The sequence below is a fragment of the Phaseolus vulgaris genome, chromosome 5, assembly GCF_000499845.2.
Source record: "Phaseolus vulgaris cultivar G19833 chromosome 5, P. vulgaris v2.0, whole genome shotgun sequence".
In the NCBI taxonomy this organism is placed as follows: domain Eukaryota; kingdom Viridiplantae; phylum Streptophyta; class Magnoliopsida; order Fabales; family Fabaceae; genus Phaseolus; species Phaseolus vulgaris.
Window position 1 is genome coordinate 21,799,485 of NC_023755.2, and position 26,828 is coordinate 21,826,312.

General features: G+C 36.0%; 1 protein-coding gene across 1 annotated transcript; it reads right to left on the reverse strand.

The window, feature by feature from the left end:
* Nucleotides 1–2,898: 2,898 nt before the first annotated feature.
* Nucleotides 2,899–5,636, reverse strand: LOC137835295 (protochlorophyllide reductase, chloroplastic). The gene is made up of 5 exons (XM_068643743.1): nt 5,351–5,636; nt 5,151–5,249; nt 3,825–4,356; nt 3,367–3,725; nt 2,899–3,271 (listed from the first exon to the last, which is right to left on the reverse strand). Exons 1-5 carry the CDS (start codon nt 5,402–5,404, stop codon nt 3,116–3,118), a joined length of 1,200 nt encoding a protein of 399 aa, XP_068499844.1. The 5' UTR covers nt 5,405–5,636; the 3' UTR covers nt 2,899–3,115.
* Nucleotides 5,637–26,828: the final 21,192 nt, after the last annotated feature.

The window sequence follows — 26,828 nt, forward strand, 5'->3', positions numbered from 1 at the left end:
CGTCTGCTACAACGGTTCTCAATTGACCGCCACATTAAACTTTGTGGCGGCAAGAATTCTGGCGGTACGCGGTACCGCCACAGACGTATAATGCGGCGGTTAAAAACGTCAATTTTTACAAAAATAACCATCGTATTATACATGTTTTTTTGTAGTGACACAACAATTCTCAGCAACACACATAAAGTTTCTTTCAAAGTACAAAGGATTACACTTGTTACAGAACTAATCTGAAATGAATACAAGATGAAAAATCCTATCTCACACTCTTTGATCAAACTCAATCTCTAAGCAATCTCAACTTTTCAAAATCTCAATCTCTTTTTCAAAATCAGTGAAAAACTCAAATCTGTTTTTCTATATATAATCAAAGTTGTTGTTTGTTATCAAATCTTAACAAACTATTCATTGCATTTAAAGATTGGTCAAAGCATTAAAAACTGGAGCGTAAATAGTTGTAAAAATATTTAATGCTCAGTCAAAGCACAAAACAATTTTCTGTTATGGTACCAAAACAAACAATCGGTTGTTTTCACGATTCAATCGGTTGTTTTGGTTTTGATAGCAAGTCAACCATAAAAACAGTTTTCAACCTTTCTAAAAACACTTAAGTATAAAACAATCGGTTGTTTCGACAAAACAACCGGTTGTTTTTCACTTAGTTTGAAAAACACTTTTCTTTTAAAAGGATTGAGAGTGCTTATGCTTTGGATTCAATCAAGAGTGGATTATACTTAAAATCTACCCCAGATCCTATCTAAAAGACAGCTCAGCAACAGCAAAGCACAACCAGCCTTTCATCATCCTTCAAAGGGTTTGGATTCTTCAAAGCTTGAACACACTTAGTTCACATAATGTTCTAACTTCTATCCACCATTGTTTTTTTTTTAAATTGATTGTGTAACAGAGTTGTTTTGTGAGAGTAGTTTAGGATTCAATGCACCCTTTTTGGGAATTATGTAGATTAGTTAAATGCATTCCTCTCAGTTGGGGAAGTAGACAATGCATTCATATTTATAGAATTTACCAAAGTCAAGTTCTTCAGAGGTACCATTGTGGATGAATCAAAGTATCTTATCTCTATTATTTGTTATTAGTTTGGATTTTTTAATTTTCTTACATGTTATTAGTTTGAAATTTTTTTGAACTCTAATCTACCTCTACTCTCTATATACTTTCCTCTGGTAAACCACTTTAGTGCTTCATTAACTTTTAAACAAACAAAATGAACAACGCAGACTCAACAAAAATCATAAGCCGAGAAACAGTAGGTACATTCAAGAGCATCATTCAACCTTCAGAGGTATGTTCTCATATTTATTCTTCATATGTTTTTTTTCTTTCCGTTTTAGGGTTAACTATTCTTTGTCTGCATTTTCATATTATGCTTATATTATCATAATATGATTTTTTTGTGGATCGGACCTTTGCAATAATATTTGGTACGAAACTGGATTCTATATGGACCCTTGTGGATCAAAGAGGAAATATATTCAAGGTACGTTATAATATGGACTTGTAGAATCCCTTGATCGGTCAAGGTTGCGATGAAATGCGTAAGCTGTACGCGTTAAAAGAATGATCTCATCAAAATCTCTTGTGACGTGGGGGATAGTTGTTTTGATGTAACAATATTTGAGGATACGTTGTCCGAAAATACTGTCGTAGATTTTTTTCTAGAGATTGAAAGTCGAAGCTCACTAACGTATCATGCACTTGTGCATTTTACACTAACTTTGACTGCTTCCCAGTGCACAACAAGTCATCTGGTATTTTTTTTATAACTGATTTTTTATTTACATATATTAAATGAAAGTGTATTTTTTTTTCACAATTGCAAATATTTAACTTTTTATTGTTGTGTAGGATTTGTCTATGACTTTTGCAATTTATATGCGAAGAGGTAGATTCCAAAATGTCACTTTGCACGATCCAAACGAACAGGTGCAATGCAAAATTCTAATCTGAAATGTTCCCAAGAAGACTGTCAAATTGGGAAGTGGATGGAAAGAATTCTGCAGGAAACACTCACTTCAGGAGAATGATAAAATTAGTTTTGATGCAGATGATGAGCATACATGGCAACACTTTCGAGTTATCATTATGAAAATAATTTAATTGAATGTTTATTGTAATATATTTGGGAGCTAGGACTGTTTTGAAAGCCTGATAAAAAGAATAATTTTTTAACTTTAGTTGGACTTAATGTGGACAACCATATAGGTTGTTCAAACATTATTAATATTTATAACTATTATATTTATGTTTTCTAACTTATGTTTGTTCTTTTTTTGTGATTTGATATTTTGTTATTTTGTATAAATTTGATATCTTTGTTATGTTTTATAAATTTCTTTACTTACAAATTGGATAAGATGATGGTATTAGGTGAAAGTATATATGTTGTAAAATTTATTATTATTAAAACATTTCAATTTAAGGTTATATAAAATTATTTGTATAAGATACTTTAAGACATCTCTATGCATCTTTATTGCAAAAAAAAAGGATAAAATATATACCTACATAAATTATAATTATTTAATTATTTATTAATATATATATATATATATATATATATATAATTACAATCTTTCCCATTTCATAGATAAAAAAATTTCTTAATAACCTAGTAATTACACATGAAAAAGTATCTTGATTTTTTTTTCATTCATAAATCTTTTTAATATAGTTAACTTGCTTGCTACTTCAGATGGATAAGCTCTAAGAATACCCTCTCTGGTTCTCCTTGCACGTTGCATGCGCAGGTGCTCTTATATGGATCAAGATCTTAATTATACCATTTTATCTGAAGTTCACTTAAAATGACTATTAATGAAAAACTTGAAAGACCCGAGACTACAAATTTTTAGTTACTATGCACAGTTATTTCAGAGGTTATGAGCAAGTTGGCCACACCCTCATGGGTGAATGATTTTATTGAGTCTTGATTCGCAATCAACACCCTGCACCAAAGCAAAGAAGTACCTAGCTAACAAAACAACATTAACGCATTCAAAATGGTAAGATATCCACTCTTTTGAGACGACATTTTCCTCCATGCAAGTGCAAGGTCTTTTAGAACAACATGGATTTTGGAGGCTCCTCCTCCCCCTTAGGCCAAACCAAGGAGCTTCTCACTAATCTCCCACACCTTACGAGCCTTTTCAACATCACTGGCCTCCTGTGACAACTGGTTCTCAAATGAAGCAGATGTTTTATTCCAGCTCCAGTAAACACCAGATTTTGTAAGGCTTGGATCACTCACAACCTGTATAAAAGACAACCACAACACATGAGATAAAAAGACACTTGAAAAACTTCATGCTCTTGTTATCATTATCGACCATTAGAGGGCATTGCTACCTGAGCAAGTCTCTTTCCTGCTTCATCTTCCGAGACATAGCCTTTGGTTATGTACTTCTGGAATGGAGGGAATAGAGTTCTGAACAAGGGAATGTGCTCTCTGAACAAGCCGGTTGTGGCAATGCAACCGGGGTAGAGCGATGAGAACGTGATTCCAGTTTCCTCGTGGTATCGTCTGTGGAATTCTTGCATTGTGAGCATATTACATACTTTGCTGTCCTTGTATGCCTTGGCACCATCAAAGTCTCCACCATCAATCATGGCTGAACTGTTTAGCCCATTCAAACCACCCTGAAGTCCCCTCAAGTCACCAAGGTTAGCCTTGGGAGGTACATTACCAGCCAATGTGTTGGTGTTCCCTGTTGAAACCACACAATCAACACAAAAAATGAAACCAAATAATGTGTGATAAACTGCTAATAGACTATAATTCTCAATAAACATGCTAATAAACTGACCAGTAATTGAACCAACAATGATCATGCGCTTTGAAGGGTAATCAGATTTTCTCAAGTCCTCAAGCAACAAGCGAGCAAGGAGGAAATGTCCTAGATGGTTTGTTCCAACACTAAGTTCAAAGCCTTCAGCAGTGAATGTAGGTTCCTTAGCAGTTGGCAAGTAAACGGCAGCATTGCAAACCAACACATCTAGTGGCATTTCTGATCTTCTGAAGTTATCAACAAATTGGCGGACACTGTCAAGAGAGGCAAGGTCCAAGTGCATGATGGTGTAGTTTTCCTTAGCCATGCCAGCAGATTTTGCAGCTCTTGCAGCTTTGAGGTAATCCCTGCAGGCCATTATTATATGCCATTTTCCTGTCTCAGCCAAAGCCTTAGCAGTGGCCAGGCCTAATCCAGAGGAAGCCCCAGTTATCACAACACTACCTTTCCTCAGTGTTTTCTTGCCTTCTGGTGTAGACTTGGTGACTGCTGGAAAGGCTGTAGCCACTGTCTCCGCCCTCACAGCACCAATTTTTTGCTGGAATTCCCTCTGATGAAGAGAGGGGTAAACAAACAAAAATTAGATAATTGCCCCCAAAACTTCTTTCTTTAGGAAGGTGGGTGAATTACACAGTACCTAGTATTTTGTTTGTTATCAAAATCTGAATTGATTATAGAATACCACAAAAACCCATTTCAAACAAGTATAATGACATATCAGAGGCTAAAGCATTCAAATTCGTGTGTTCCAAAAAGTATAATCACATATTAAGTTTTTAACTGGAATACACTATCCCGCTGTCCAATAACAAGTGTGTTCTGATCTTTCTACACAAACCAATAAAAGCTAATAAATAAATAGATAGAAAAGGTGTAACATAAAATTAACTTTATCATCCTTGTTTATTTAAACAAACGTATAAAAGAGTGTAACACTTATTATGTGACGGAGATAAAAATATTGCTTTGGTCATTTAACATGAGAAACCTTCAAACTTGGGTTTCCAAAAGAAAAAAACTAAAAGTGCAAATTATACTGTCATGCTCTGAGATTTTGTTAAATTTCTCTCCCATATCTCATTTTTTATCCCTAGATTAACTCTTACATTCTTCAAAAATGACTTTCTTTATACAAAGCATTGACACTCTAGTACCCACAGAAAACACATTGTACTCCTACAAGGAATTCTCCAAACCATAAAAAATTGGGTGTCGTGAGAAACTCAAATGTTAGTATAATTTGCTCAAAATAAAATCATTCATAATGTACTATTACTCAGAGATTAATAAGAAACAACTTAATGGAGAATTGATAAGAAGATAGCAAAGCATTAATTGAACTACCTTGCACCTCAATGCAGAGGAGCTGAAGTCAGCTTTGCTAGGTTCTGACAATGAAAGACCGAACAGTGTGGAGTCCTTGAGAGAAACACAACTCTTTCCCTGAAAACAAAAATGCCACAATCCAATTATCTCTATGGAAAAGCCACAAAACACAATGAATAAGAAGAAGCAAAAGCTTCCTGGTGGGAAATTGAAGCAACCTCTTTAGGGACAGAGAAAGAAGCAGGAACAAGAGAAGCAGCTTGGAGGGCCATTGAAGAAAAAATAAAGAGTAGAAACTGGATTTTGGGTTTTACAAGGTAGTGAAGTAAGTAGAAGTGGTGTTACGAGTGGGGTAATGGAATGTGTGGTTCATGTTTGTGCACTGAAAATGAATATATATAAAGTGTTGTTTGTGATGATATGAGTGGATAAGATAATTAGCAGCATGTGCATGTGCCACGTCATTTGGAACCAACCAATAGAGTGTTGAGTTTTGGATTTCTTAAGAAGGGATATTTTGATCCGTTGGCAATAGGAGCCACTAGTAGTTATGGCCTATGGAGTGTAAATATCAGTGTTGAAAGAGATTGAAGGAGTGGAGGTAGGCCATTGTGGATAGAATCTGAATGAATTGAGGCATTTTTTGGAACCTTCCTTGATGGGGGATGTGGCTGTTGGTAATTTTTTCTGTCACAAATGAAGAAACTAGAAAGTATGAAGAAACTCCATGGTCCAAATATGTCTTTGCAAATGTTTTAAGTTGTTGTAGCTGAGGGGAATGAATAGCTGTAACTGTGTTCTCCAAACTCAGTCACTGTTTTTTGGTTCATAACCCAATTGGCACAGTGGACTGACTATTCAGCATACCAAATTTTAAAAAAATGTATCATGTTTATACATCAGAAAGTGTTTCCATTGTGTCAAACAGTGTGTCTTCCACACACAGTAAAAATGCGTTTCCATTTTATATGAAGAATGCACCCCTCAACATAACCAACACAATTGTGGATAGGAAAAGGTTACTTTCACACCGAAAAAGTAATCCACACCTATTTGACAACTATTATAATAATATTTTAAATTGAAAAATAAATTAAACATAATTAAAATATAATTTTATTGGATTGTTATTCTACATATTATTTTTTCGATGTAAACACATTTTTCGGGGTAGTATTGGAAATGAAATTTGACAATCAAAGTTTCATGCGGAAGCCATATTGGGATCTAAACAGAAGAGCCCATAAATTCCTACATAAAAAACAAAAAAAGGCTCAAGTCTTGCAGGATAGTTTTTAACAGAAGATATTTCTTTCTTTACCTCCATAATTGCTTGATACACCTTTATATTTTTCAAATTTTCCATTTTACCCTTTTTTTATTTATATTAGTACGTGATTTGAAGTTCCTTCTGAATTGTGCATTTCTCGAGATTCTGAAATCCCTAATGCGTTTGGATTAGAGGTTGGGGAGTAGAAAGTTGACGGTGTGGAGGAGTGAAAATGTGAAGAAAGTGTGGAGAAAGTTGAGGGTGTTTGGATTAAGGGATGTTAGGGTGGATGTGTCAAGAAAGTTTATTGAAAAGTGTGAATGATGTGATAGTTGTGAGAGTATTTTAATATATTTTGAATAGTGTAAATGGTAAAATTACAAATTTATCCTTGTATATAAATAAATAGGAAAATGAAATATTAATTAATTTAAAGGACATTTAAGTTAATTAAAATAATTAGTATTGTATTATTTAATTTCTATTATATTATGTTATATATAATAATAAATTACACTTTTATCCGTGTAAAAAAATAATAAAAAATATTATTAATTTTGTACATAATTTTGATAATTAAAATAATTGTAAGTTTCAATTATAATTTAAAAAATAATTTAACATTCTTAAATTCCATTACTATATTAATATTTTTCATTTAAAATAATGCATATAATTATTTTTTATTAATAAGACAAACTTAATTTATATTACTAATAATAATCCAAACGTAACATTCAATTTTTAGTTTTAATTACTAAAAACTAAACTGTATACATATATAAATATATATAAATTAATATGTTCAACTGTATATAATATCTTAAATTAATATTTGAATTATATTTCCCTACTGTTGAAATATTAATTTAAAATAAAATAAAATTAATAAAGAATTAAATGTTCAAAAAATACTTTTGTAAAAAAAAATCTATAAAATAAAGGAATATTCTCAAAACAGAAAAGAAAATTCAATATTTTAGGACTAATATGAAAATAAACTCCTATTAAACAATAATTATATTAATTTAGTCTATATTTAAATTAGATTTTAATTAAGACAAACTCATTCAAAAGGATTCTTAATAATAAAGATATTTAATTTTAAATAATATAATATAAATTTCATTACTATCTTAATATTTCTATTTTAAATTAATGTATATAATTAATTTTCATGAAAATAATTATATTATTTTTATTACTAATAATATTTTCAAAAAACATATTGATATCTGTAATTTAAACTAATGTCAAAGAAAATAAAAACTTATTTTTCATAAAATAAAAATCTTCAAAAATATAATAATAAATTATATAAACAACATAATTGATTAACCATTGCCTTATAAAAACAACATAATCGATTATCCAAAGTTTTCAATGACATAATCGATTATTGCCACAGCTTTAAATCCAACATAATCGATTATTCCAAACCATAATCGATTAACCTCACTTTTACACATAGTACATAATCGATTATGCTCGAAAAAAATAACAGTACTATTTTTAACAGCATAATCGATTATGTAATCTGTTGTTTTTCACTGATAATCGATTATGTGCTCTAAAAAAGTAAGAGAAAGCTAACTTGAGATCAAACAAGCACTACGAAACTCACTCCCCTACCACTCTGCTACCTCATGAACCTCTACAAGCCCAGTGAACCAATTCACAACTCTGTAATCGATTATGGAATCTCATTGCATGCGTAAATGGTGCATGGCAGTGGTTTGTAGTTGCATGTGTGAAGAGTTCAAATCAATAAAATGAAGGATAGCATGGTAACTTCACGTGTGTGACGTGGCTTTCAGCTCATCCCTCCCTCCTCTCTCTTCAATCTTAAGATGATTCCCCAAACCCTCTACTTTCTCTCCATGCACTCCCTCACCCGCATGTCATCCTTGAAGCAAACGGGTGGCACCCAGACATCTGTCCGCGTGAACAGTGCCACCCCCAGAAACAAACAGGCACTAAGAGAATATGTAAGCTTAGTGTTTTCTTAAAATAATATTTTGAATTATATAATTTAAAATTTATCTCTTTTTGAAATGTTCAAAACTTGCGTCAATTAAAAAAATATATATTTATAATCAATTCAAATTATTTGACTAAGTATACATTCTTTATAAATACAAACTTATCAGAAAATACAGGTGCACAACACTTACTCTATCAAACCAAACATATATTAAACAACTTTTACATTTGTCCGAGAATACAACTTATATTTAATGAGATAGATTTAACGTTTTATGTCTAACATAATCTAATCAAATATAAAAATATTTTTATATTTAGTTGTTTAATCACACAATCCAAACTGCTATAGGATGTTTTGAACTTTGAATCTAACATAGTTAGTAGCTTTGAAGTAAACCGATTAGTTTTTTTGCATTAATATCTTTTTTAAGGATTGGTTTGAAACTCTATAACAACACATTTTTGGAACTTTCATTAGCTTTTATCAGTTTTTCCTTTAACTGATTCATTGTATTTATATATACTTTCTAGATTATAAAACACTTCCGAAATAATTTTATTTATAGAAAAAAAATTATTGATTAACATATCCGATGTAAAAAATTTTAATTCAGGATCACATCCAGAAGTTAAAGTTTTTGGTATTAAGGATGGCTAAATCCGATATTATTGAATTTTTATTATGTAATTTGAAATGTATTATAAAAATTCATTTTGGATTTAAAATATTAAATAACATTAAAATAAATAATAAGTGATTAATGAATTCAAAACGTAATATCAAAATTTTTAATCTCTAAATTATGTAATTAAAAAAAAAATTAGATCACCCAAAGTTTTTCTTATAAAATTATATGAAAGGGTACTTTTAACATATTTATGAAAATGATGAAAAAAGCATGAAGTGTCTCGGTAAGATTTTTTTAATTTCTAATATCGGTAATACAGTAATTATTCAAATAAAGTTGTTCTATTTCTAGTAACTTATTGTTTTAAAGAATTTTGACATTCGTCCACTGAAACAGTGATAAGAGTTTAATTGTTTCATCTATGAACGCATGATTATATCATATTTCCAAGATCCCTGCCAATTAACTTTTGCAGAGTTTTCATTCACGATTTGAAGTTCTATATTCAAGATAATTAATTGTAGACTCTTACGGGAATCACCGTTATGGACCTTCCACCCCTTTCTCTGTCATATTCTCTTTTTCTCTCTGCTACCTGTTAAACATTAAGTCTATCTTTTTTTTTTCCTCTCAAATCTTCAATACATTCATCAGTCTAAAATTAGACAAAGACAACTTTCTTATTGGCCATGTTATTTTGCTACTGTTCATCATGTTACGGAACTCCGTAATATACCTTGCAAACAATTAAAAATGTTTTGTGATACGTGTGCCATTGTTAAAACTCTTCAGTTACATTTTATTTCTTTGACATTGTTTACACCAAACCTATTGAGCTTGTTTTTGTAGACATTTGGGGAGCATCCCCACACACTGTTTCCAAGAGCTGAACTGGATGTGTTTTACGCAATTTACAGTCTGACAATGCTAAACAATTTGGCTCTTACTTCATATCTTCAAGATAATGGTATACAACACCGTACGTCTTATATGTCTGCACACCCACAAATCCATTGAAACAAAATATAGACTTATCACTGAAGCTGGCTTAACTCTGTTATTTGCTGCTTCCTTACCTAAGTTTTTGGGGTGAGGCTTTTCTCACTGCTATCATCATAAACACTTTACCACTCATGTTCTTCCACATCACAATCCTTATGAAATGTTTTTTTATCAAGAAACCATGTTATACTATGTTAAAGATATTTGTTTGTTCTTGTTAACCGTTACTATGACCTTATAATCATTAAAAAAATTATTTTCATTCAACCATGTATTTATTCTTAGGTTATAGTGCAAATCACAAAGGATATGTGTGGCTCACCTTCTAGAAAAACATATATCTCTTTCCATGTTATCTTTAATGAAAGCTTATTTCTTTTTACTCTAAAAACTAAGCCTTTTGTTAAAGTAACATTGCCTCTTCTTATACTGAAACATATTATGTGCCTCTTACTGTTATTCCAATTTGACGTGTCTGCTACTAATAATGATACTTGTAGTACTCAGTCTATTTCATAAGACAATACTAATGACTTTCCTTTACTGCCTCCATCGTCTGCTGCCTCCATTCCCAACAATTCTCACTTTATGATCACTAGAGCAAAGGTAGGAGTTTTCAAACCCAAAGTTTTTCAGGTTACATCTTCTTCTGACTTTTCCATTCCTCACACATAAACAAGATTTATCTAAACCATAATGGTTCACTTCTATGGAAAATGAATATAATGTCTTACTCGCTAATTATAAGATGATAATACATGGTCTTTAACTTCTATTCCCCATGGTACAACTCTTGTTGCATGCAAATGGATTTTCAAGCAAAAACTCAATGTTGATGATAGTTTTCAGGGTAACAAAGCACATCAAGGGTTTTCATCAAGTAGAAGGTTTTAACTACACTCTTATGTTTAGTCCTGTTATCAATCCCCCGACCGTTTGTGTTGTCATCACTCAAGCCTTGTATATGAAATGGCCCATCCATTAGATTGACATTGATAATGCATTTTTTTATGGTGATCTCTGGTAATCTGTCTTTATGGAACAACCACCAGGTTTTTAATTATGATCATCCTCATCTCGTCTGCAAACTCAATAAAGTTATCTATGACTTGAAGCAAGCTTCTCGCTACTGGTTTCCCAAAAATAAGTCAAACTCTATCAAACATAGGTTTTCATGCTTCAGTCAACGACTCATTTGTTTTCATTTGCTTATGTGTTCTCATATACGTCGATGACATCATCACTGGAAACACGTCTACCGTTGTTCAACAATTTATCAATGCTCTTCAATCCAAATTTTCGTTAAAAGACCTTGGCTATCTTTACTACTTTCTTGGCATAAAGGTTTCCCCTACCTATGATGGCACACTTCCTCTAACTCAAACTAAATATATCAAAAGAGCTTATTCATTGAACAAACATGCAAGTTGCTCGTCTTAGGATGTTCATTTTTCTTTTGTTTAGATAACCTTTCTTTAGTTTTTAAGAGCTTTTCCATATATACATATTTTTTCCTTTTCCTGTTTTTCAAAATTATTTTGAAGTTTTCTTTTGGAAACTTTTGTGAGATATTTTTAGTCTAAGTTCTGGCTAGGAAAGCCTTAGTACTTAAAAAGTTCTTATGACTGATTGCTTTCCTGGGAGTGAAGTTGAAACTTTCTCATTTTTGCTTCCTTTACTAAACTTCACCCATAAAATTGTTTAAAAAAAAAAAATCGTACTTTGAAAATTTTTGGGCTCACTCTAATTGATTTCTTTCAAACAATTGTGAAAATTTTCTTACAATCAACCATGAGTGAACCATTTCATCATTCTGGTGTTCATGGAATTTTAAATGCTCAAACTCAACATGATATCCGCTTCCAACTAAACCAACAGATTAAAAATCTTTGAGATAAAGGAACTCCTTATACAATATAAACACACTCAGAAAAGTAAAACACATAGTTCTAGGAGTAAATATGGAGACACTTCACAAAGAACTAGGAGTAGACAGGGTAGGACATTATCCAAACATTGAAACTTATAAGCAACCTTATTCTCCAAGTCAAGAGGTATCCTATAATTCCTATATTGTGAATCAATATTCTAACTCCTCCTACCGTAGGATGGATTCCAAAAAGGAAGGTTATTCCTCCAAATCACACTCTAGGGAGAAGACTTCTAAAAAACTTTCTTTTGTTGATCATATTGTACCATCTTAAACACTTGAAACTTCTTTGCCTTCTCCTTCTCTTATATCTTCCCTTCCTAATAAAGATATTCTACCTATATCTCTATATCCTTTAAATTTTTATGATCATAGTCAGGAACAACAATTTTTTGAAAGTTCTTCAGTGACAAAGTTTGTTCCACAAATCATGATGATAACAATTCTATTGATACTGTCCTTTCTTTCCATGAAAAAGAAATTTTTGAAACTCCAGTTTTCGAATCTAAAAATGAAACCAAATTCAAAGACAATTTTTTGTCTAGAGATGAACCAGACTTTAAAATACACTTTTTCTCCTTAGACCAATCTTGTGAGGAGTTACTTAATGTCAACCTTTTCTTTGGATCCATTGCCAATGAGAAGAGAGGGAACATAGTTGATTAATATTGAGCATAAAAGAGATGAGTCTAGTACACGTATTATTCATATTACTTCTAATGACTTTTCTTCCCTTGATTCCAATATTTTGTGTAAAAATGTTAATCAACTTCATACTTTCCATAGAGAAAATGCTTTTCAGTCTATTTGTCAAATTTTTCAAAGAATTTCTCTCATGGATAGTGTTCTCATCGACTGACCTGTATCGGGTCTTGGTGGTGGATTCTGGGCCAACTTTTCTTTTCTGTTGTTGTTGCTTTGAGATGCTTGAAGTCCACAATGAGGGGAGTTCCACCTGTTGACAAGACTTCAACAATCAAGTTAGTAAGAGCATATAATTATGAGTATAGTGAGCAGTGTATCAAATTGCACTTACCATTGTTCAGGGTCTTGAGGCCCTTTAGTAGTACTCATAGATTCTCCCTTCCGAAGTTTAACAAACATAAGATATTCTGTTGACATATTCTAACTGTTTATTTTCGTTGGTTCCAAAGTAAATTCCTATTCCTAACTAATTTATTCATCCAATTATTTTTATTTATTGTTGCTTTTTTAGAATATATTTTTCTAGCTGTTTTGGGTCGACTTCTTACGCGTCATAGAGCCCATTAGCATCATGAGCCGAGCTAAGCACTTAACTTCTTATACTATTTGGGCTAGAGTACTTAAAGGCTCGACTCGAGCCCTGAGCATCAGACCAATACACAACCCCCAGCCTCGAGCTGAGCATGGCAAGGCGAGGACACTTACCTATGCCCGATTTGGAAAGACATTTGGCTCAGAGGGTAGTTGGCACATGATTTCCGAAGTGTCACTTGACGGGACGACTTCATCACATTGATTATCGTGCGTACATGTGTTATGCCATCAACGGTGGGAAACCTTATCATTTAAACCTCCCCTTTTGAAAATAAAACCCTTCCCTCTTCGTTACCCCGACCTTTAACGCTTACGTAAAGTTATCGAAGAAAACAAACTTTCTCCCTTATAGCGCTACCTTGCTCCGCCGCAAACCACCGGAAAACAGTATGTTTCCATCTCTCATATCCTCTTTTTGACGGTGGTTGTTACTGTTCGTTACCAATTCCATTTGAAACAATGTCCTTTATTATGCGTTGGTTAGTTTGTTCTATATATATTATTTCTGAATTGTGCTTCGTATTTTCATTGATGTTCATGTCTTATTTTCTTTCAAAGATGGATTATGCCTTTGTTACCTTTGGGCCAAAAAAAGAACTGCTTAAAGAAACCTCTATTTATACCATCCGCTTGAAAATTAGAGTGTTGAGGGAATCGGGGGCTCTAAGTAAAAAAGATGAAAACTTAGTAAAAGTTGTAGTATGTAAAGAGAGTGAATCGATATGTTGTGTTGAGTCATCGGACCCCGATGGCCCATTCTGTTTATGTTACACCACCTTCTTTACCAAAGTCTTCTTGCGTCTCCCACTCTCTATTTTTGAAAAAAAAAACTATTGAATGAGCTTAACATGGCTCCTGCTCAGCTACATCCGAACAGTTGGACATTTATCCGAGGCTTTATCATTTTTTTTCCTAGCTTGGCATTTCGCCGAATGGTCAGCAATTATGGTGTTCCCGGGAGGGGTCTCCTTACCCTCTTTCAACCGTTCTACAAAAATTTCTCAAAACAACCGGTTGAATTGGTTTGACAACAAAGTAAAAAAAGTCTTGTTTTTTATATCCTTTACAAAATCCACTAAGTGTAAAACAACCAATTGAATCGACATTTCAACAGGCTGAAATTTCACTCTTTAGAAAACACATATTTTTCAAAAGGACTAAGATTCAGTTAACCTTGGATACTCATAAAGAGTGGATTAACAAATTCAAAGACTACTAGACACACACACAACCAACAACAAGGTCTTCAAGCATTCCACTTAGATTTGGAGACATCAAAGCACCTTGTTCAACATAGAAGCATCGCCACTATCCTTGCTGACATTACTTGGGTTCAATCTCATCTCACCGAGTTACACATTACTATTGATGTTCCAAAAGTGTATTATGATAACCTTGGTATTGATCTCACGGAAACAAATCCTATGATGCATTCTCACTCCAAACACTTTGAACTAGATCGACATTTTGTTCGTGAAAGAGTCCAACAACCTCTACTCCAACTTATTCACCTCCCAACTTATTTCCAAGTGGTGGATGATGGTGTTGCCTTCATGTCCGATTGATTTCCTTGGAATTTTGAGATGAATGGTGGAAGCAAATGGATGAAATGGATAAGGATGACTCCAATAAAGCTTGGTTTCCTTGAAGGTGCGTGAGAGGTAGGGAGAATGATTGGTTGGGCCATATCACTTGAAGAGGTGAAAAAAAGATCAAGGTGTCTATCCTAGAAAGTTTAGACAAGGGAGTGAGAAAGCTTGCAAACTTGGGCAGTAATTCACTCATATACTGATCTTAGAAAAATGAAAGTCAAGCCCCCATTATATAGTGTTAAGGCCTGGCCAATGTACAAGGAAATGAGTGGGAAAATTCAAAGCAATTAAGTTTGAATTAGGTGCCTAAAATGAGCTCACAAGACAAGCATGACAAGGTGTGCTTCATGTGACTCTTTTAGGTCTAAATGACTGGCATAGGTTAATTAGGAGTTTTCTAGAAACCCTAATTTAACCTAGGTTGGTTTTTAGATTCCTAAATGCAACCCTAATTTGATTTAAGAAAAAATTACAAGTAAAAATTCCTATTCTACTTTTAGCAAGAAAATAAATTCTACTCTAGAAACTCTACACTAGGTTATGGCATTTTTAAACATGTATAGAAGGGTGTCTCAGCCATCAGTAGCAAAGTCTCATTCTTCTTAAATTATCCTTGCCATGAACCTAGTGGTTAGGCTGAAGCATGGCCTTCTTCCATCATTTTCTCACAAAAGTTGTCTCGGATGCTTTCTTTGTTATATTTATATTTAAAATAAACTTGTATAATTGTTGACGGATCGTTGATATCCTCGTTCCTTCCTTCAAGTTTCCTTCCTTGGTTTTTGGTGTTTGGTCGTGGTTGACCTGAAAAAGGTACTCCGACGATCAAGTAAGTACTCTTCGTAAAAAGTGTATATTTGTAAACTGATAAAAGCGTACCTTACACCTCTATAAAGGGCTTATTTATAGTGTTATTCACCGACCCTTGTTGTGATGGGCTGAATATTAGTTGTCCACTGATGCGTAACATGATCCCTAATTTTTAGGGAGCTTTATTGGTATATGATTATGTTGTTATATTTGAAGAATATTTTTAACATCTTTCAATTAATCAGTACTTGGCTGATTTTTCGGAGATGTCATCCGCATAATCTAGGACATGAATATGATTCATAAAGAACTCCCGTAACTGTCGTTGTTGTCATTTATTGAGTGTCTTGAAGTGTGCTTTAACACGATTGGTCGGTCATCGAGGCCGAGTGACTGGTTTGTTTGGTACCAACCGGTACACTTGCCCCTCAGGCTCGAAGAGTCATTAGTTTATGAGGAGTTGAGATGTGACTTTTGGGTGCCCCGAGGTGAGATGTGACTTGTGCTTTTTTGAAATTCCGCTTGGTGAGTATCGTTTGATTAAAGTGATCCAATGGCTAGAAATTCATGTAGTTTCATATGCCGAGTATCATGTGTCCTTAGATGAAAGGTGATCCAATGGTGTCGAACAGTATCTTAGTCTCTCTCCTCATGGCTTTTTCTATAAATAGAGGCGCTTATGAACATAGCAAAGTTTGTTGTTTGTCTTATGTTCCTAAAAGTTCATCAAGCGTGATCCGAGTGCCAAGTTGCGAGCCATTTTCTTTCTTTTGCTTCTCTTTTACTAAAAAGGTTTGTAATTTCTTCCCTTGATGAGTCTTCTAAAATTATTGTAGATATAGAGTCTTTTGATCACACTCACTCCACATCTGGTGGTGTGAGAAATGTCAGTGATTTCGACCAATTGGTCGACCTTGCATCTAATACCCTGATTACGAGTGGGTTGATCCACGCATATTGGATGTCCTTACTTGGTTTAGGGTTCTGACGACTTGAGACAGTTTTTTTATCTAAAGTTTCATTTTTTAAATTGGGCGCCCCTTCGGATGCGGTTGCAGCTGATTGTTGTAGCCACTTGTGATTGGGTTTGCCACGGTCGAGAAAACGCTCCCCAAGATTTTTTTTTTCTTTGTATATATTACCTTTTTTAATAATCTGCATGTTACCCTTCCTTTAGATCTTGGATATGCTGTAGACATGAGTCGGATTTGACTACATTGTCATCTACATAAACCTCAACATTTTGACCGAGCATCCCTTTAAAGATGTAATCCATCAGTCTTAGATAGGTAACACCAACATTTTTTAGGCTGAACGACATGACCTCATAGTAAAAGTTGTCACAGTCGGTCATGAACGCCTTTTTTTCTTTATCGCATGGGTGCATCTGGATTTGGTTGTATCCGGTGTATGCATTAAAAAAACTTAAGATATTATGGTCGGTCGCTCCATCTACTAGGCGGTCGATGCTCGGTAGAGGGTAAGAATACTTTGAACAGGCTTTGTTGAGGTCAGTATAGTCGGTGCACATCCTCCATTTGCCATTTGACTTTTTTAACATCGACCACATTAGCCAGCCAGGTGGTGTAGTGTGCTTTTTTGTTAAAGGCAACTTTTACTAACTTGTCGGCCTCTTGTTCTGCGGCAAGGCGTTTTTCTTTGCCTATCTTACGTTTCTTCTGGGCAATAGGTTTGACCTTTTTTTAGACTGAGAGGTGACGTGTAAGGATGTTCGGGCTCACTCTGGGCATATTTGAAGTTGTTCATGCAAACAGATCAACATTATCAATTAGTGTTTGGCTTATCAATTTAATATCTTCCGGCTTCAGAGAAGTCCCCATGTGTGTTACATGTTCTTCATCATGTAGGGGTAGTGGGCAAAGGTCCTCGCCTGGTTCGATACAAGCTTCGTCTAGTCGAGGGTCAAGGTCAGCCAAGGCAACCATATGCTACCTTTTTGGGGATTTTTTTTCTCGAGACCGATCTCTGGTTAGCCCTCTAGATCCTGGCGAGCGTCCTTTTCTTCTCGTTAACCGTTCGCGCGACGATGCCTTGAAAAACTAACTGGTTGGTTCGACTTTTAAGCTTGCAACGTAGCATTCGCAAGCCATTTTTTGAACAACATGGACAATAACTATGTCACCTACTGCTGAAGGAAACTTCATTGTAATGTGCGAAATGGACACTATTACCTTCAAGCGGTTAATGGACGACCGTCTGAGGAATATATTATGAGAAGTGTTTGCATTTACCAGAAGGTACTTGATCTTTATACTTTTGTACAAATGTCTACCTTCCCCAAACGTGGTATACAAGTCAATGAAACCCCGTGTGTCTACTTGTTATCCAAAGAATCCAACAATCTGATCGTCATAGGGTTGGATTTCTGATCTGGAATCCTCATTTTCTTGAAAGTCTTCCAGTACAAAATATCAACCGAGCTGCCTTGATCTACTAGTACCTTGGTGATGGCAAATTTATCGATCTCTATTGTGATGACCATGGGGTCGTCTTAAGCTGGATCGATAGCGGTAAAATCGTCATCTGTAAAAATAATTAGGGTAATCTTTGGTCGGTCCCTGGTAGTTATTGAGTGGACCGACTAAATGACTCAAAAATTTTTCTTACAGGCGGAACTAGAACATCTTCTCCCTGCAAATCCTCCAGCGATAGTATTTATTTGCCCTGCACAAAGTTTGGAACTTCTTCTTTCTAGGGAAGGACTTCGTCGTGATTGTCCTTCCTTCCGAGTGGCATCTTCCAGTGGGATCCCTTACGACTATGGTGTTTATGACTTCACGGATGTCGTGCCTTGAGCGATCGTCCCGCTGAGGGCTTTCAATTTGTGGTCGACCCCATTGTATAAGCCTTTTGCTCCTTCTTTCTTATTTTCTAGGGCGTCAGTCGTCTTCAAAACGACGTGATTCTTCTTGACCACGCCGAAAGTACTACTCCTTGGGCTCTTTGAAAGGGTACCTCTCCCTTTGTGGTGATCAGTACAAGCTCCTATTCGTTTGGACCAACTTGCGCAAATGGCTGACTTGAATAAGCTCCTCTATCTTGTCCTTCAATGCCTTACAACCCTCGATCGAATGTTCGAAGTTGCGATAGTACCAACAATGTTTAGACATATAAGCATTTCTCGGACTTTGTAATGCTTTTAGGGTTGGTAGTAGTTCGGCCTATAAGGCTTCATCCATGGTTTTTCCCCTTGCAACATTCAATGAGGTATAAGTATGGAACCGAGGACCTATGTTTTCCTTGCATCTTTCAAACCGATCGAACGTGGATCAGGTTCCTCTATCTTTCTCTCTTCCCTCTTCTTCTCCATTTTCAGTCCGAACACTTTTGTGGAAATTCGTAATTCCTCAATTTGCATGAATTTGGTGGCCCGATTCCGCAATTAGTCAAGATTTTTGGCCAATTTCTTTATCAGATTGTCGGTCATCTGGCCGGGTCGGAGTGCCAAGATCAAGTGATACATGGGTGTCTCTGGCATAAGGTTTCTGATGCTTAGAGATACTTTGCTAAACCTCTCCCTGAGCATACGTAAGGGCTCCCCCTTTTCCTTCCTGATGTTAAGGAGAGCTATGGATGACATACAGTGTGGTTGGCTCATTGCGTATTAAGTGTTGAATTTTGCCAACAGAGTTTTAAAACTGTCCACCGAGTTTGGTGGAAGTTGGGTAAACCAACTGAGCGCCCCCTCTTGGAGAGAAGTTGGGAAAACCTTACACCACACCGCCTTGTTTGTGGTGTAGAGATTCGTATGCGTTTTGTAAACATTCAGATTCTTGTCTAGATTTGTGGAACCATCATAGATTTTGATGTCAGTCCCTTCCATTTGGAGGGGAGTTGTGCCTCCATGATCTTATCATAAAAGGATGTCTTTTGGGTCTTCATCATCATCGACCGTGTGGGACTGCTCGGTTTTTCGGGACGCTTGATGAGTTTATGTCCAAGTCGTCGTCGTCTTCTCCTGGTTATGGGTGTAATTTCCCAATTGAGATTGCTCTTCTCGTTCAATTTCGTCAAGTCATCGTTTCAACTCCTTGTTGTGCACCTCTTTTTCATTCCTCCGTTGATCTTCGATGACTTGTTGACACATCTCCTCCATTTGTGTTTGGAGTGTTTGAAACATGGCAATCTGCTCTTCAGTAATCTGATCGTTATTGACTGCGTTCCTTGTTGACATCATTGTTGCTTAACTGAAATTGAATGTTATATCAACCCCACGATGGGCACAAATTTTACCTATATAAGCAATGTGAGCCTAAATACCTGGAACTGGTTGTACAATTTCTGACGTGTCGTTGTTATCCTCGTTCCTTCCTTCAAGTCTCCTTCCTCGGTTTTTGGTGCTCGGTCGGGGTTGACCTGATAAAGGTACTCCGCATAAAAAGTGTATATTTGTAAACTGATAAAAGCGTAACTTACACCTCTATAAAGGGTTTATTTATAGTGTTAGTCATGGGTCTTTGTTGTGATGGGTTGAGTATCAGTTGTCCATTGATGCGTAGCATGATCCTTGATTTATAGGGAGCTATATTCGTATATGAGTATGTTGGTATATTTGAAGAATATCTTTAATATCTTTTAGTTAATCAGTACTTGGTTGATTTTTCGGAGATGTCATTCGTATAATCTGGGACATGAATATGATTCATAAAGAACTCTCGTAACTGTCGTTGTTGTCATTTATTAAGTGCCTTAAAGTATGATTTAACATGGTCGGTCGGTCACTGAAACCAAGTAACTGGTTTGTCCGGTACCGACCGGTACAAAACTTATAATTAATATTCATCTCACCTAAATTTAAGGAGGGATGTTATGGGATATAAATGGTTATGGAACTATTTACCCCTTCCTCCTTTGTTTTATATATACCACCCTCTATTTTTCCTGTGTATGAGAATAATAAAATCCTTTTTCCTCTTTGCCAATAGATAATACCTTACATAGATCGTGTTTTTTTAAATTGTTTAGCAAATATTTTTTTTATACAAAAATTTAAAATATTTTATAATAAAATATATTATTTATGATAAGAATTTTCAAAAGAAGTGTAAATTTAGAAATTTATAAGGAATTTGATTATCTAAAATAAAATAATTTTAAATTTTATTTGAAAGTTAAAATTTTATATTCTCGTTTGATTTAAACTTCAATTAAGTTGATTTGGTTAGGATATTGTTAGCAAATTGAATGGTTCAATATTATTTTAAAGTTGATGTTGAATATGATTATTTTCAGAATATATTAGTTAGAGTTTTTTGTTTTTTAATAATTACTACGAGAAAATCATTAAATAAAAACCAAATTTAGTGATCAAAATAATTAGTCATTGTATTAACTAAATTAAATACTAATTTAGAGAGTAAAAATTATTCATATCTAAAGTGGTTTCTATTATTAATAAAAATTTATAAAATAATTTCTAAATTGGTATGCAAATTAGTTACCCAGATTTTAGCTACTAATATTTTAGATTCTAAATTAGTCTTTAAAAGACTAATAAAAAATTAATTTAGAATATAAAGTAGTAAGTAGCTAAAATCTTGGTAGTTAATGGTTAGATACCAATTTAGAAACTATTTTATAAACTTTTTTTATTAATAATAGAAACTAGTTTAGATACTGTATTGGTCAGGAGTGCTCGGAACCTCGGTCCAAACGTTTAGCTCAACTCGGTTTTTGGACCAATATGGACCCAAAGGATGGGCCATGAGCTCGGCCCAGATGCTAGTAGATAGCTCGAAAAAGATAATTAAAATAAAAGGAATATTCTGATTGTTTATAATACATACATTAAATAAATAGTAATAAAAGTTGTTGGGAATAAAGTAGTTAACACTCGAGAATAAAGGTGCACATAAGCAGTATGCTTTTCTGTTATGATTATATGCTTTTTGTTGAGATTATATTCTCCCTATTGAAATCTTGCTCAGTTGAGATTGGAGAAAACCATTGAAGGGATATCTATAGAAGGGGCTTGAGACCCCAAGAAAAGGTACGTTGTTTCTGAATACTTGAGACTGAAACTGATTTAAGATTTTTGAATGCTCTCACTAACTTGATCGTCAGAGTGTGATCAACAGGTGGAACCCCCTTTGTCCTAGTGGAGCACCAAGTACCTCGAAGCACTAATTGGAGACAAAACATAAGAGGAGCTTGCCCAATCAATTCATCTGAGGTCAACAGGCAAGAACATTTGTCGCCAACTGTGGGACTCGATAAAACCTGATCCCATCCACATTTGCGGTTGAGCTTTTCAACGTAATGAGAAACACAAGGCAAGGCCTGCTGGGATCCGAATAAATTGATGCCCCTGCCTTAAAACAACTCATGGAGGCCATGAAGGCCCTCCAAGCAGAAGCCAAGAATATCAAAGAGAGCAAGAGTGAATCCAAGCAGAAGCCAAAGCCGAGCAGGAGCTCCTGCAAGACCATCTGATGGCAGAAATAGAGGCCTCTCGGATAGCTAGGGAGGAACACACGCAAACCAATGAGGAATGTCGAAAGGACCTTCACCGACGTTGCCGATGTTCTACCAGGGAATGATCTCCGAATTTGTCGTCGAGAGATGACCCCAAGCCATTCTCGTAGGAAATCACGGATGAGCCCATGCCACCTCATTATATCACACCTAAAATCGCCTTTTTCTCAAGAGTGAATCCAAGCAGAAGCCAAAGCCGAGCAGGAGCTCCTGCAAGACCATCTGATGGCAGAAATAGAGGCCTCTCGGATAGCTAGGGAGGAACACACGCAAACCAATGAGGAATGTCGAAAGGACCTTCACCGACGTTGCCGATGTTCTACCAGGGAATGATCTCCGAATTTGTCGTCGAGAGATGACCCCAAGCCATTCTCGTAGGAAATCACGGATGAGCCCATGCCACCTCATTATATCACACCTAAAATCGCCTTTTTCTCGGGAGTAGAAGATCCTGAAAATCATCTCACGAAATTCATAGCTCAAATGATCATCTCTGGAGTTTCAGATGCCATCCGATGTAAGATGCTCATGGGTACTTTTACAGGTACAACCCTCCAATGGTTTAGAGGAATTCCAGTTGGTCACATCACCTCTTTCCCCCAGTTCTCCAGGTTGTTTAGATAGCAGTTCTCGGCCAACAAAGTCAAACCCCCGAAGTTGTACGACCTTTTTAACGTCAAACAAAGGGAGGGAGAGGCATTGAAAGATTATTTGAATAAGTTATGTGCGGTCACGGTAAGACTTCAAACACATGATGAAGAGATGATGGTCGTTGCCTTCGTCTAAGGGATGACAGCAAGACCATTTAGCGATTCATTAATCAAGAATCCAGCAGAGACATATTTTGAGGTACGTGAACGAGTTGTCGCTCATTGAGGCAGAAGAGGTCGTACTCAGGAAGAATTGCAGCTCGTGCTCAAAGCAACCTAGGCTCAAGGAGAGCAACTGAGATCAGTCCCTCAGGGTCAATGAAACCTCCGTCGAGAAGAGAACAAACTCAAGGTGATGTGAGTTAATTTTAGATTGTTCCATTTTAGAGGTGACACTTTACTTATGATTGATATGTTTTGAACAATGATATGGTGAGACCTAGAGAAGATCCCCACTGGACATAAACTTAACCAAGTGGTTAAGTAAGTGCGAAGGTTCACTTCCAAAGACAAAAAGGAAAATCACATAATAAGGTGACAATGATGCATAGACTGGAAATTAAAAGACATCAAAGTAAACACAATAACATGATGGAAACCAAATTGGAAAATGAAGAAAAAACAAATATAGGAAGCATAAATGAAAGTAGCGTATATGAATGGTAGAAAGGATGAAAGAAAGAATTCTTATGGTGGGAATTGAAAATGGACACACCACTTGGAGTGTGGTTTCTCCAAGATGAGTGTAGCAGGGTCACCACTTGAGAGCTCTCAACTCACTCAAGATATGATAGCTTTGAGCTCTTCATCTTTGCGTTTTTGATGTGGAATTTGCGGAAGCATCCATGGATTGTTGGTGGAACAAGGCTCTCCTAGGAGTAGTGGTAGCCTTGGAGATGCATGAGAAGTATGAGAGTGAGAGAGGTTCGGCCAACTCTCTTTGTAGATGAAAGGTTTGAAGATTAAAGACCTAAATCCTAAGAGAGTTTAGGCAAAGGAGTAAGAATGGCACATTTTGGCAGCATTTCATTACTCAAATTAATCTTGAGAAAACATGAGGTAGGCTCCTCCTTATATAGCCTTGGAGGACTGGAAATGAAGAGTTAATGGCAATGGAATGCTAGCCAAATGACATGTAAATGTGGCACCTAGGAAGTCACATGGCAAGCGTGAACCAAGAGTGACTATTGGTGCGTCTAAACCTAAAAATGACCGGCCTAAGTTAGCTTAGTAGTTTCTAGAAACCGTAAGCTAACTTAGGTTGGTTTTTAGAATCCAACTTTCATCCTAATTACAATTTACAAAAGAAAAATCCTATACTATTTTGACAAGAATTTAAAGACTATGCTACGCTTGATTTTGGACTTCTTGGAACATGTAAAGGTAACTTTCTCTGCCATCAGTGGCAGTATCCCAATCCTCATCAAGCCTTTTGGCCATTGCCCTTGTAGTTGGCCCCATATGTCTTTGTGTTTGACCTTCCTTTGAAGTGGAGCTTGGCCCTCCTCCATCAAGATAAGACCTAAAGCTAGAGAACCAAGCCTCACACAAATTTTGTGCAGAGTTTTCCTTCTATATTCAAAACAAACATGAAAATACAAGGAGTAAGGCACCCTATTTATAGGAGATGGTGTCTTGGTAAACAAGAAGCAAGGGTAGGATGGGAAACACTAAAAATGGGTGGCCTTAGGCTTTGACCAAAGTCAATGTCGCACTCTAAGTCCTATTCTTCTAGAAGATAGGTCAAATTCCTACCCTAAAAGGCTATGCTCAAGCTAAAGTGATAAGCACACCCCCTATTAGGCTAAAGGAAACCTATTCTACTAAGATTAAAAATAAATACACTAGCTGATGCTTAGCTCCCAAGGCTTGTGCTCGACTCCTCATGATTCTGGGGCAGGCTAGGCGTTGAAGCATTGGCTAGAGGTAAATCATGACCTAGCCCTATGTCGTGAGTCATGCTCCAACTCATCCTCCTAGAAGGTTGGGCTTGGTCAGTGGACGCACCCTCTTCTAGGTCCTCATCATGCTCTCCGGGTGGGAGAGAACTCGTCCACGAATTGGGAAGACCTACAGAGAAATGAGTCAGATCACTAACATTGAAAGAATTACTTCTAAGTATGTATCAGGCAAATCTAACTCATAAGCATTGTCATTAATCCTTTTAATGACTTGGAAAGGGCCATCACCACGTGGTAGAAGTTTGGACTTCCTTTGAGTAGGGAAGCGATCCTTTCTCAAGTGAAGCCAATCCCAATCCCCGGGTTCAAAGATCAATGTCTTACGTCCCTTATTGGCGTGTTGATCATACTTGCTTACCTTCCTTTCAATTTGAAGCTTGACGTGATAGTGCAAGTTTTTAATAAAGGAAGCTTTTTCAAAACCATCCTTGCACAACACCTCATCAAGTATAGGAATAGGAAGTAGGTCAAGGGGTGTGAGAGGATTGAACCCATACACTACCTCAAAAGGGGTGTGAGAAGTAGTAGAGTTAACTACCCGATTATAAGCAAACTTAATATGAGGGATTAAGTTTTCCTAGATTTGCAATATAACAAGATCATCTACTTTGTGGCATGGTATAAAATGAGCCATTTTAGAAAAGCGATCTACCACCACAAAGATAGAGTCCAAACCCTTAGATGTCTTGGGAAGACCTAAAATGAAATCCATAGAGATATCTACCCAAGGCATGTCCGGAATGGGAAAAAGGGTATATAAGCCATGGGGTTGCACTTTAGACTTAGCCTTCCTACATGCTATGCATTTATCACATAAGCTATGTATGGATTTGCGCATATGGGGCCAAAAGAAGTGCTCATGCAATGTATCTAAGGTCTTTACTACCCCAAAATGTCCCATAAGTCCACCCTCTTTTGCCTCTCTAACAAGAGATTGCCTCAAAGACCATTGGGGTATACAAAGTCTTTTCCCTTTAAAGAGAAAACCATCATGTATGAAAAAGTCTTTGTGTCCTCCCTTTGAGCACGCTTGATAGATGTGAGAAAAATCAATGTCATCTTTATAGATTTCCTTTATGTGATCCTAAAGTGTGCAAATCTAAAATGAACTCACATCTACGTTCCATATGTAGCCAAGAGATATGAGCCCAAGACAAAATCCAGGGAAGGGGTCAACAACCAGGTCCAAATTCCAAGTATCCTATAAAGAGCTCTTGAGCATGCTAGGGGTAGCAGATAAGCAAAAGTTTCTCTAGAAGACAGATCAGTCCTTGGGATCGCGATGAGATGCTTCAGAGCATTTGGGCACAACGTCGAACGATGCATAGCCTTAGGTTTCCAACTGGCTAGCCTGGTCAAAGTGGGATTCTTGAAGGAGTATCTTGAAGCTAACCAAGAAGAACCAAAGAGAGATTCTACTATCAAGGACCAAACATATGAAACACCGGTCCATGGAGATTTGAATACCATCGCAGGAGAATTTTTTGGAGGAGGAAGCTCAACTTCCAAACGTAAGTGATACGCACGAGCAGTGATGTCCCTGGACACAGGGGGACCTGACTGCCCTACGGAGCCCACTCTCTGCTTCACGAGTTCTGACTTAAAATATGTGTTTTCTCACGAGGATGATCCCGATGGTGATATCTGTCATCAGTATGGGAGAAAGGTGCATAAAGTCTTTGATGGATTTGTGTCTCCTTTCTTGCGGTTTTTGTTGATGAATGCGGAAGCTCCATGGATTGATGGTGGAACAAGGCTCTCCTAAGAGTTGTGATAGCCTTGGAGGTGCATGAGAAGTAGGAAGAGTAGGAATGGTTCAGCTAACTCCCTTTGTAGGTGAAAGGTTTGAAGATTAAAAGCCTATTCCTAAGAGAGAGTTTAGGCAAGGAGTGAGAATGGCACAATTTTGGCAGCATTTTACTATTCAATTAATCTTGTCAAAACATGAGGTAGGCTCCTCCTTTTATAGCCTAAGGAGGACAAGAAATGAATAGTCAAATGTGAAGGTAATTCAAACTAAATGAAATGGAATTGGCGCCTAATGCAAGCACACATGATAAGCGTGACATGGT

Bases quoted from the DNA above. Each gene is read 5' to 3' on its own strand.
- LOC137835295 (XM_068643743.1), bottom strand. From the start codon at position 5,404: ATGGCCCTCCAAGCTGCTTCTCTTGTTCCTGCTTCTTTCTCTGTCCCT. The intron at 4,357-5,150 runs GTAGTTCAATTA...TCTCTTCATCAG, and splicing joins CCTCTGCATTGAGGTGCAAG to AGGGAATTCCAGCAAAAAAT. The intron at 3,726-3,824 runs GTCAGTTTATTA...TGGTTTCAACAG, and splicing joins CATTGTTGGTTCAATTACTG to GGAACACCAACACATTGGCT.